This window comes from Anomaloglossus baeobatrachus, chromosome 3 (assembly GCF_048569485.1).
Source record: "Anomaloglossus baeobatrachus isolate aAnoBae1 chromosome 3, aAnoBae1.hap1, whole genome shotgun sequence".
In the NCBI taxonomy this organism is placed as follows: domain Eukaryota; kingdom Metazoa; phylum Chordata; class Amphibia; order Anura; family Aromobatidae; genus Anomaloglossus; species Anomaloglossus baeobatrachus.
Window position 1 is genome coordinate 654,678,791 of NC_134355.1, and position 12,156 is coordinate 654,690,946.

Sequence of the window (12,156 nt, forward strand, 5' to 3'; positions counted from 1 at the left end):
ATGGTTTCCAAATATTTCACATAATAAAAATCAACAGGAGAAAACCCGAAAGCGATAATGAAGATTTGAAAGAATCTGGAAAATATGTGAAAAACTAAAGCAGCGGTGACATCTAGTGGTTACATCGTGCTATGACATTCTAAGAAGCAATGCTCTACATTGTGTATGAATGTAAAGATTGCCACCTAGTGGTTACATTGTGCTATGACCGTCTAAGAAGCAATGCACTAGTCTACATTGAGTATGAATGTAAAGACTACCACCTAGTGGTTGCATTCTTATATGACATCCTAAAGCACAATTCTCTCCATTGTGTGTCAATGTAAAGATTGCCACCTAGTGGTTACATGGTGCTATGACATTCTAAGAAGCAATGCTCTACATTGTGTATGAATGTAAAGAGTGCCATCTAGTGGTTATATGGTGGTATGACAGGCTAAGGAGAAATTTTCTCCATTGTGTATGTATGTAAAGAGTGCCACCTAGTGTCTAAATGGTGGTATGACAGTCTATGGAGTAATTCTCTCTATTGTGCATGAATGTAAAGATTTCCACCTAGTGGTTACATGGTGGTATGAAATCCTAAGGCTCAATTCTCTCCATAGTGTATGAATGTAAAGAGTGCCACCTAGTGGTTATAGGGTTGTATGACATCCTAATGAGCAAGTCTCCCCATTGTGTATAGAGTGTAACTTTGTGGTCACATGATGGTATAACAGGCTAAGGCACAATTCTCTCCATTGTGTATGTATGTAAGAGTGCCACCTAGTGGTTACGTGGAGGTATGACATCCTAAGACGTAGGTCTCTCCATTGTGTATGAATGTAAATAGTTCCACCTAGTGGTTTCATGAGGGTATGACATCCTAAGGCGCAATTCTTTCAATTGTGTCTGAATCTAAAGAGCACCATCTAGTGGTTACATTGGGGTATGACATACAAAGGAGCAATTCTCTCCAATGTGTATGAATGTAAAGACTACCTCCTAGTGGTTACATGGTGGTGTGACATCCTATGGAGCACTTCTCTCTATTGTGTATGAATGTAAAGAGTGCCACCTAGTGATCATATGGTGGTATGACAGGCTAAGGTACAATTCTCTCCCTTATGTATGAATGTAAAGCGGTGTCATATTCCCGAAATTCTTGGGTTCATCCATTACAAAAACACTACTGCTATGCAGTAACCAAGGGAGAATACGGATAATACTGTATATTAGTTATTTCTGAGCCAATAATTACACTAACTCCACTCCTCTAATATGGAAGCCTTTAGGGGGATTTGTGTTTTACTTAAACTCACTCATTTATTGGAAAAATCTTTTAAAATTAAGTCTAAATATCAATTTTGGACCGTTTGTCCTCTACATCCTCTATGTGTAGCAGGCTGCAGAATGAGTCACCAGGGAATCTGTCAGTGAGCTCGCTGTGGTCTGCAATCCTTTTCTGCCTTCTGAACTTTTCGGCTGATTTATAACTATACCAGTCTGACTTTCATCTGGCCACACATTGGCTCACAATTCACGGATAATTAGTCCTGCAGTCTGCTATGCACTGCGATACATAGAGGATGTAGAGGACAAGTGGTCCAAAAATTATAAAAAATGTATCCAAAAATATATGCATTAAAGTAAAAAAGAATACCTTTAGCCTCCTCCTATAGTGGACCTAAGAGGTGTATGGCAGAGGTGACCCCCTGCAGGTTTTGTGCACCCCATGGTAAAGGGGGGCTATTGCACAGATGCCCCTGAGCACAGTATAAGCCTCACACATTGTGCTGTATAATATTACCGCACTTATACTCTGACCATCTTTGCTCTTTTTTTCTTCTAGCTTGTAACCAGACCGGAAGTGACGTGCAGTGCTCCTGTGAGAGCGGCTACCTATGGAACAACACTGTGTGCGATGCTTATAGCCCCTGCCCAGGCCATAATGCAAACCCCTGTGACTGCATCAAAAGCACAAGTATTCCAACCCAGTACTGCCAGCCCACACTAGGTGAGGAAGCCGCGCTCCGAAGCCTCGGAAATTAACCCTTGTTAAAATTATAAGCTTATGTTTATAAATATTCAGCTATTTTGTTTATACAGCTCCTATACATAATTATGTGTCTCCATGGTTACAGACTACAAACAAACCCTGTGTAGTCAGACCCTGGATCTGTCCTCTGATTCTTACTATGGTTCATTTAGCAAAATGTCAGGGACGGATGGAAGAGAATGTGACTCCCAGGATCAGACAACACGGGGGTTATCTGTGCACACAGAATACCAGAAGACGGCCAATAAGGGGGTATTCCGAAAATACACATTTATTCATAGGATAGGTGATAAATATAGCATTACTGATAATCTGTCTGCGGAGTTCCCAATTGGTCCCTGGTTTATTGTAGGGGTGGATGGCACGAGTCACCTCTGCTACGTTCACTTCTGTGTGCAGAATTATTAGGCAAATGAGTATTTTGATCACATGATACTTGTTATACATGTCGTCCTACTCCAAGCTGTATAGGCTGAGAGCCAACTACCAATTAAATAACTCAGGGGATGTGCATCTCTGTAATGAGGAGGGGTGCGGTGTAATGACATCAACACCCTATATAAGGTGTGCTTAATTATTAGGCAACTTCCTTTCCTTTGGCAAAATGGGTCAGAAGAGAGATTTGGCGGGCTCTGAAAAGTCCAAAATTGTGAGATGTCTTGCAGACGGATGCAGCAGTCTTGAAATTGCCAAACTTTTGAAGCGTGATCACCGAACAATCAAGCGTTTCATGGCAAATAGCCAACAGGGTTGCAAGAAGTGTGTTGGGCAAAAAAGGCGCAAAATAACTGCCCATGAATTGAGGAAAATCAAGCGTGAAGCTGCCAAGATGCCATTTGCCACCAGTTTGCCCATATTTCAGAGCTGCAACGTTACTGGAGTATCAAAAAGCACAAGGTGTGCCATACTCAGGGACATGGCCAAGGTAAGGAAGGCTGAAAAACGACCAGCTCTGACCAAGAAACATAAGATAAAACATCAAGACTGGGCCAAGAAATATCTGAAGACTGATTTTTTTCAAAGATTTTATGGATTGATGAAATGAGAGTGACTCTTGATGGGCCAGATGGATGGGCCAGAAGCTGGATCAGTAAAGGGCAGAGAGCTCCACTCCGACTCAGAAGCCAGCAAGGTGGAGGTGGGGTATGGGTATGGGCTGGTATCATCAAAGATGAACTTGTGGGACCTTTTCGGGTTGAGGATGGAGTGAAGCTCAACTGCCAGACCTACTGCCAGTTTCTGGAAGACAACTTCTTCAAGCAGTGGTACAGGAAGAAGTCGGTATTGTTCAAGAAAAACATGATTTTCTTGCAGGACAATGCTCCATTGTCGCGGGCGGGGAGGGAGCCGTTGCTGCTGCGCTCTCGCTGGCGCTCGGGTCCGGAGCTGCTGCAGCCCGCTGCTTGCTGCTCGCTGCTCGGTTGCTCGAGCGGTGGGCCGGATCCGGGGACTCGAGCAGCGCCCCTCGCCCGTGAGTGAAAGGGGGTAGTTTTTGGGATTGGGGAAGTCAGTTCGTGACGCCACCCACGGTGTGTGGTGAGGTTGGGACACCACCGCTGCTCTGGACGGGGATCCCGGGAGCGATGACAGGGAGCAGCCGAGATGTTTCTCTCCCCTCCGTGGGTAGGGGGGCGTTTGGGTGGTCCCGGGGCCCGGTGAGGGTAACTGGAGAGTGGATGGCAGGGTTTGGTGAGGTGCAGGGTCGCGGGGGCAGCGCTCTGCCAGACGGCACTGTGGTACTCACTCAGCCAGTAACGTACACGGAGTCTCTGGTAAAACAAACGGCTGGATGGACGGGTTCCGCAGACGGCTGCGGTGGTCACTCCAGGTAGGTTGGCGGTGACTGCCTTTCCCTGCACCTGTAGTGTGTTTTCGGCCCCGATGGCTTCCCACCGGTAACCCGCTCCCCAGCGTGGATAGATGCCGAGGGAGCCCCTTTTGCCCGCAGGCTCTGGCCCTGGGAACTGTAGCCTTGGCGGTGACTGTATTTCCCTTCACGGTTGAGCGGTTGCCTTCAATCGGGTCTTTGCTGCTGGGAAACCCCGGAGGTTCCCATCGCTAACGGATTTGACTGGTTTAACGGCGACTCCAAGCCTGGTCGGGGTCCTTAGGCCCTGCCGAATGGTGCTGGCTACTCTTCGCTCCCCGGTTCGGTACCGGTGGGCCACCGCCCGTCCCCGTTCCTACGGTTCCGCGTCGATTGGCCCCTCCTGCAGACGGTCGCCACCGTCTGCCAACCTTGCTGTATGTGCCCGGGCCACGTACTTGGACACGGTCAGACTGCTCCTCTACTACTCCTTCTTACTCCTTCACTTTCACTCTCCCTAACAGATCTAACTTCCTTTCCCACCTCCAGGACTGTGAACTCCTCGGTGGGTGGGGCCAACAGCCTGGCTCCACCCCACCTGGTGTGGACATCAGCCCCTGGAGGGAGGCAACAAGGATTTGTGTGTGACTGGTGTGCCTGACCGGGAGTGTGGGGTGTGTTGTTGCAGTACCTGTGACGACCTGGCTTGTCCAGGGCACCACACCATCACATGCATCCAACTACTTCACAGCGTGGCTGGCCAGTAAAGGTCTAAAACATGAAAAAATAATGACATGGCCCCCTTGTTCACCTGATCTGAACCCCATAGAGAACCTATGGTCTCTCATAAAATGTGAGATCTACAGGGAGGGAAAACAGTCCACCCCTGAGAAGTGTCTGGAGGCTGTGGTGGCTGCTGCATGCAATGTTCATCGTAAACAGATCAAGCAACTGACAGAATCTATGGATGGTCGGCTGTTGAGTGTCATCATAAAGAAAGGTGGCTATATTGGTCACTAATTTTTTGGGGTTTTGTTCTTGCATGTCAGAAATGTTTTTTTCTAAATGTTGTGCAGTTATATTGGTTTACCTGGTGAAAATAAACAAGTGAGATGGGAATATATTTAGTTTTTAAGTTACCTAATAATTCTGCACAGTAATAGTCACCTGCACAAACAGATATCCTCCTAAGATAGCCAAATCTAAAAAAAAAAGCCCCAGTCCAACTTCCAAAAATATTAAGCTTTGTTATTTATGAGTCTTTTGGGTTGATTGAGAACATAGTTGTTGATCAATAATAAAAAAAATCCTCTAAAATACAACTTGCCTAATAATTCTGCACACGGTGTATAGGACTCGTAGAAGAGGTGAAGCAAACGCATTTCTGCTCCGTGTACAGAGAGGCTTTGCAGAGTCTCAGGATCAGAGCTCCCCAAAGAGATTCATCATCTTTAGTGACTTTTTTTTAGATTTTTACATAAATGAGGTAAAAATTATTTTTGCGCTTGGGTTTCAGTTGCTCTATTTGCCTTTTGTAGCCTCCATGTTTCTTTGTCTATTGCTGGCTGCAGAATGAGCTAACAGAGAGTCTGTCAGTGAGCTCGCCATGTCAGCCAGTCAGGGAGTTTGTACCTCTATTATCTGTCTTTTTCTGAACTCCTTTCAGTTGATTTATGACCACAGACAACAAAGTGCGCAAAGAAATAAGGAGCCTGTAAAAGCCAACCGGGGCAAAATCTGTAATGAAAGCCAAGTGCAAAAATAATTTTTAGCCTTAAATATATGCATTTAAAGGGGGTGTCCACTACTTTTACATTGATGGTTCATCCTTAGGATAGGTCATTAATGTCTGATCGGCCGGAGCTCCCCTACTGATCAGCTGTTTTCAGTGGTGGCAATAGGCAGCCATAAATGCTCAGTTCCGGAGCTGCCTCAATTTCGGGCCAGGTACTGCACATTGTCTCCTGTTGATTTCAATGGGAGGCAAATTTGCAGTACCCAACCGCTATCAGAAGACAGAGCAGCTCTGGGACTGAACATTTCCAGCCACCTGCAGCTAATCAGTGGGGGTGCTGGGTGTCAGACCCCAGCTAATCAGACACTGATGACCTATCATAAGGATATACCATCAGTGTTAAAGTAGTGGACAACCCCTTTAAGGGAAAAAAAAAGTGTCCCCAGAAGTGGACAACTCTTAACAGATGGCTTATACTAGTGATCCTCCATCACTTACTAGATGGGAATTCTCTTTATAGCTCCACTACAGCCTATTTTTTTACATTTTACTGCTGGAGTGCTCCTTTATATCTATGTTCTCTGCCCCTGCTCTTAGGGCTCACTCACTGAGTATATAACTCGGATGAGTGTAATCCAATAAAACATGGATCACACTCAGACCTGTTATTCAGTGAGGCAGAGCAGAGCTGGGATTTCTTTCTTTGCTGTATTCGTAAGGATGCAATTTGACTTCGAAATCGGTGCAGAGCAAGAAAACCATCGGGTGCCAAACACACCATCAGTACAACATCCGATTATACAGATACAGTACAATTCTGTAAAATGGGGAACTGTAAATGCTCCTGTAAAAGATTAATAGCTGCTGAGAAAAGAATGGATAGAACACGGATGACAAGTGAAAAAAAATCATGTCACTTTTCTGGATGAGAATGGGAACAATTCTGTATATCTTCGTGTGGCCCCATCTTATTCTCACCTTCTGGCATCTTCATCTTTTTCCAGCAGCGCTCATGTTGATCTCCTGCAGTTTACCGGCAGCTCCAGTGTTTCATGTTCGCCCCAGCGGTCACAACTCAATATAAGTCTATATGAGCCTCGTTCTGGCCTCATTCTCACCTCATTCTGATCTTGTTCTGAACTCATTCTTACCTCATTCTCATCTCGTTCTGGCCTCATTCTCACCTCATTCTCATCTCGTTCTGGCCTCATTCTCACCTCATTCTGATCTCGTTCTGGCCTCATTCTCACCTCATTCTCATCTCGTTCTGGCCTCATTCTCACCTCATTCTCATCTCGTTCTGGCCTCATTCTCATCTCTTTCTGGCCTCATTCTCACCTCATTCTCATCTCGTTCTGGCCTCATTCTCATCTCTTTCTGGCCTCATTCTCACATCATTCTGATCTCGTTCTGGCCTCATTCTGACCTCATTCTGATCTCGTTCTGGCCTCATTCTCACCTCATTCTGATCTCGTTCTGGCCTCATTCTCACCTCATTCTGATCTTGTTCTGAACTCATTCTTACCTCATTCTGATCTCGTTCTTGCCTCATTCTCACCTCATTCTCATCTCGTTCTGGCCTCATTCTCATCTCGTTCTGGCCTCATTCTCACCTCATTCTCATCTCGTTCTGGCCTCATTCTTACCTCATTCTGATCTCGTTCTTGCCTCATTCTCACCTCATTCTCATCTCGTTCTTGCCTCATTCTCACCTCAGTCTCATCTCGTTCTGGCCTCATTCTCATCTCGTTCTGGCCTCATTCTCACCTCATTCTCATCTCGTTCTGGCCTCATTCTCACCTCATTCTCATCTCGTTCTGGCCTCATTCTCACCTCATTCTCATCTCGTTCTGGCCTCATTCTCATCTCTTTCTGGCCTCATTCTCACCTCATTCTGATCTCGTTCTGGCCTCATTCTGACCTCATTCTGATCTCGTTCTGGCCTCATTCTCACCTCATTCTGATCTCGTTCTGGCCTCATTCTCACCTCATTCTGATCTTGTTCTGAACTCATTCTTACCTCATTCTGATCTCGTTCTTGCCTCATTCTCACCTCATTCTCATCTCGTTCTGGCCTCATTCTCACCTCATTCTGATCTCGTTCTGGCCTCATTCTCACCTCATTCTCATCTCGTTCTGGCCTCATTCTCACCTCATTCTCATCTCGTTCTGGCCTCATTCTCATCTCTTTCTGGCCTCATTCTCACCTCATTCTCATCTCGTTCTGGCCTCATTCTCATCTCTTTCTGGCCTCATTCTCACATCATTCTGATCTCGTTCTGGCCTCATTCTGACCTCATTCTGATCTCGTTCTGGCCTCATTCTCACCTCATTCTGATCTCGTTCTGGCCTCATTCTCACCTCATTCTGATCTTGTTCTGAACTCATTCTTACCTCATTCTGATCTCGTTCTTGCCTCATTCTCACCTCATTCTCATCTCGTTCTGGCCTCATTCTCATCTCGTTCTGGCCTCATTCTCACCTCATTCTCATCTCGTTCTGGCCTCATTCTTACCTCATTCTGATCTCGTTCTTGCCTCATTCTCACCTCATTCTCATCTCGTTCTTGCCTCATTCTCACCTCAGTCTCATCTCGTTCTGGCCTCATTCTCATCTCGTTCTGGCCTCATTCTCACCTCATTCTCATCTCGTTCTGGCCTCATTCTCACCTCATTCTCATCTCGTTCTGGCCTCATTCTCACCTCATTCTCATCTCGTTCTGGCCTCATTCTCATCTCTTTCTGGCCTCATTCTCACCTCATTCTGATCTCGTTCTGGCCTCATTCTGACCTCATTCTGATCTCGTTCTGGCCTCATTCTTACCTCATTCTGATCTCGTTCTTGCCTCATTCTCACCTCATTCTCATCTCGTTCTGGCCTCATTCTCACCTCATTCTCATCTCGTTCTGGCCTCATTCTCACCTCATTCTCATCTCGTTCTGGCCTCATTCTCACCTCATTCTGATCTCGTTCTGGCCTCATTCTCACCTCATTCTGATCTTGTTCTTGCCTCATTCTCACCTCATTCTCATCTCGTTCTGGCCTCATTCTCACCTCATTCTCATCTCGTTCTGGCCTCATTCTCACCTCATTCTCATCTCGTTCTGGCCTCATTCTCACCTCATTCTCATCTCGTTCTGGCCTCATTCTCACGTCATTCTGATCTCGTTCTGGCCTCATTCTTACCTCATTCTGATCTCGTTCTGGCCTCATTCTCATCTCGTTCTGGCCTCATTCTCACCTCATTCTGATCTCGTTCTGGCTTCATTCTCACCTCATTCTGATCTCGTTCTGGCCTCATTCTCACCTCATTCTGATCTCGTTCTGGCCTCATTCTCACCTCATTCTGATCTCGTTCTGGCCTAATTCTCACCTCATTCTGATCTCGTTCTGGCCTCATTCTTACCTCATTCTGATCTTGTTCTGGCCTCATTCTGATCACGTTCTGGCCTCATTCTTACCTCATTCTGATCTCGTTCTAGCCTCATTCTCACCTCATTCTGGCCTCGTTCTGGCTTCATTCTCACCTTGTTCTGGCCTCATTCTAGCCTCATTCTGGCTTGCTTCTGATTTCGTTCTGGCCTCATTCTAGTCACGTTCTTGCCTCGTTCTAGCCTCATTCTGGGCTTGTTCTAGCTTCATTCTACTCTCATTCTGACCTTGTTCTAGCCTCGTTCTGGCTTAATTTTGGTCTCATTCTGGCTTCGTTCTAGACTCATTCTAGCCTTGTTCTAGCCTTATTCTGGCTTCATTTTGGCCTCATTCTAGCCTCGTTCTAGCCTCAGTCTGGCTCTCATAGACTTTCAGAGTGACATAACTTTTGACTTCTGGCCAGTTAACTGTTACTGTCACAAGATGGCGCTGAAAACAGGTGAAGACACTGAAGGGTGACTATAATATTAGGGGCAAGAGGCTTAGATTAAAAACAACACTCCATCGTTGATGAAAAAACAAACGCTGCAGTGCTGCTTTAAGTACAATATTGTGATTATAAATGATTGTCAATGAATATTTCCTCGTTGTTCTCCCGCGATCGGACGATCAATGTCTCTGAATATAGGACACTTTTGTAGAGGACATAATATTTGTTCTTTTTTTTTTACAGTCTTCAGAAACATGAGCCTAAGACTTCTTGAACCGTTTACAGCAGATTTCAAGGATCAGACATCGGCCAAATACATAAAATATAAGACAGATCTGGACACTGAGGTAGGAGGAAGAATACAAAGCATGAAAAAAATCCATTCTTTTTTTCTTCATCTTTATAATATATTAATTAAAAAATACAGGACACTTTTTTTGTACTGACAGCATTTATTTTGTTCTAAAAACAGTTTTTGTATTTGGGTTATGTTAAAAATTTTACACAATTTGGCCTACACAAGCTCTTTGTTTCTCTGCAAATTGAGTTAACGAAGAATTCAACAGTGAGCTCATTCTGACAGAAGAGTTTGAAACTTTTTTTTTCTGTCTTTTTCTGAACTTCTTGGTTCAGATTTTTGATCACAGTTGAGCTGAACTTTGATGTGGTCATGAGTCGCCTGAGGATAGCTAATAAAAAAAAAATGAACAGATAAAAGTTACAAATTCCCTATGAGAACAGCTCACTGATAGATTCTCAGTTAACTCATTCATCAGTTAGCAACATGGAGGCTGTGGAAGTAAAACGGTGCAACATTTTTGATTAATCCAATTTGACAATTATGAGAAATCTGGTGGCGAAGTCAGATGCAAAAGTGCAGTGGGGGCATGCAGCTGGGTCATCATTCTGTGTGGAGGGCTGTGTGGGGGCCATTATACTATTTGGAGGGAAAGTAGGGGCCGTTATACTATATGTAGGCCCATTATATTGTATAAAGGGCTGTGTGAGGGTGACAGTTGGGGATCTTACTGTGTTGGGATCACCATTCATTGCCAGGGTAGTTGAAGGTGGGTACAGCAGGGTCATCATACTGTGTGGAGGGCTGTGTGGGGGTCATAATACTATTTGGAGGTATAGTAGGGGCCACTATACTATATGTAGGCCCATTATATTGCATAAAGGGTTGTATGAGGTTCACAGTTGGGGATCTTACTGTGTTAAGGTCACCATTCATTGCTGGGGTAGTTGAAGAGGGTACAGTAGGGTCATCATACTGTGTGGAGGGTTGTATGGGGGCCATTATACTATATGTAGGCCCATTATATTGCATAAAGGGCTGTGTGGGGGGGGGTCACAGTTGGGGATCTTACTGTGTTGCGGTCACCATTCATTGCTGGGGTAGTTGAAGGGGGTACAGTAGGGTCATCATACTGTGTGGAGGGCTGTGTGGGGGCCATTATACTATTTGGAGGAATAGTAGGGGCCATTATACTATATGTAGGCCCATTATATTGCATAAAGGGTTGTGTAGGAGTCACAGTTGGGGATCTTACTGTGTTGGGGTCACCATTCATTGCTGGGGTAGTTGAAGGGGGTACAGTAGGGTCATCATACTGTGTGAAGGGTTGTATTGGGGCTATTATACTATAAGTAGGCCCATTATATTGCATAAAGGGCTGTGTGAGGGTCACAGTTGGGGATCTTACTGTGTTGGGGTCACCATTCATTGCCAGGGTAGTTGAAGGTGGGTACAGCAGGGTCATCATACTGTGTGGAGGGCTGTGTGGGGGTCATAATACTATTTGGAGGTATAGTAGGGGCCACTATACTATATGTAGGCCCATTATATTGCATAAAGGGCTGTGTGGGGGTCACAGTAGGGGTTTCTACTCTGCTGGGGTCACCATTCATTGCCAGGGTAGTTGAAGGTGGGTACAGCAGGGTCATCATACTGTGTGGAGGGCTGTGGGGGGGTCATAATACTATTTGGAGGTATAGTAGGGGCCACTATACTATATGTAGGCCCATTATATTGCATAAAGGGCTGTGTGAGGGTCACATTTAGGGATCTTACTGTGTTGGGGTCATCATTCATTGCTGGGGTAGTTGAAGGGGGTACACTAGGGTCATCATACTGTGTGTGGAGGGTACTGTGGAGGAATTCACTGTGGGGTATCATACAATGTTTCTGGGCCACTTTTTTTGGCTTCATACCTTATGGAGGCAATGAAAGGGGAATCTGGGGGCTTCGTAGGAGGAACATTACTTTTTGAAAGGCTGTAAACTTGTGAGATGTTCTTATGTGACTCAGCTGAATATTAATAAATTATTTTTGCGGGGTGAGGGGGGGGGCAAAAAAATGGAGTTTCCTGGCCTAATTTGAGCAAATCTGGCTAATAGACTTTAATTAGATTTTGTTTTCTTGACTAAAGATTGTCTTTTTGTAAACAGTTTTGGTTACCGTTTTTGGTGCACAGCTCTTCTGCAGACCCATGTGGGTTGGAGTAGAGGTCACCTCAGCCCACCAGGGCTGTATAGAGCAGGTCATGGATTTAAAAGAGTTTTTGTAATTTTTTTTTTTTTTAATTTGGAAAAGAGAAACGTCTAAAGTGCAATTTCTATTTTTCAGATTGTAAAAGCTTATAAGAGCCTAAATGGATTCAGATATGGAAACGTTACCGACTTCAGGTAAAAGGAGATCCCAATATTGGGGT

At 45.0% G+C, this 12,156-nt stretch overlaps 1 protein-coding gene across 3 annotated transcripts in view; it reads left to right on the forward strand.

The window, feature by feature from the left end:
- Positions 1-12,156, forward strand: part of LOC142296985 (adhesion G protein-coupled receptor F5-like) — a 316,164-nt gene that overhangs the window by 221,911 nt on the left and 82,097 nt on the right. For all 3 annotated transcript variants that reach the window (XM_075341170.1, XM_075341172.1, XM_075341171.1), the window contains 3 exons: positions 1,832-1,996; positions 9,686-9,789; positions 12,072-12,130. In XM_075341170.1, the coding sequence (XP_075197285.1) occupies positions 1,832-1,996; positions 9,686-9,789; positions 12,072-12,130 (328 nt within the window). The remainder of the gene's footprint in view (positions 1-1,831; positions 1,997-9,685; positions 9,790-12,071; positions 12,131-12,156) is intronic.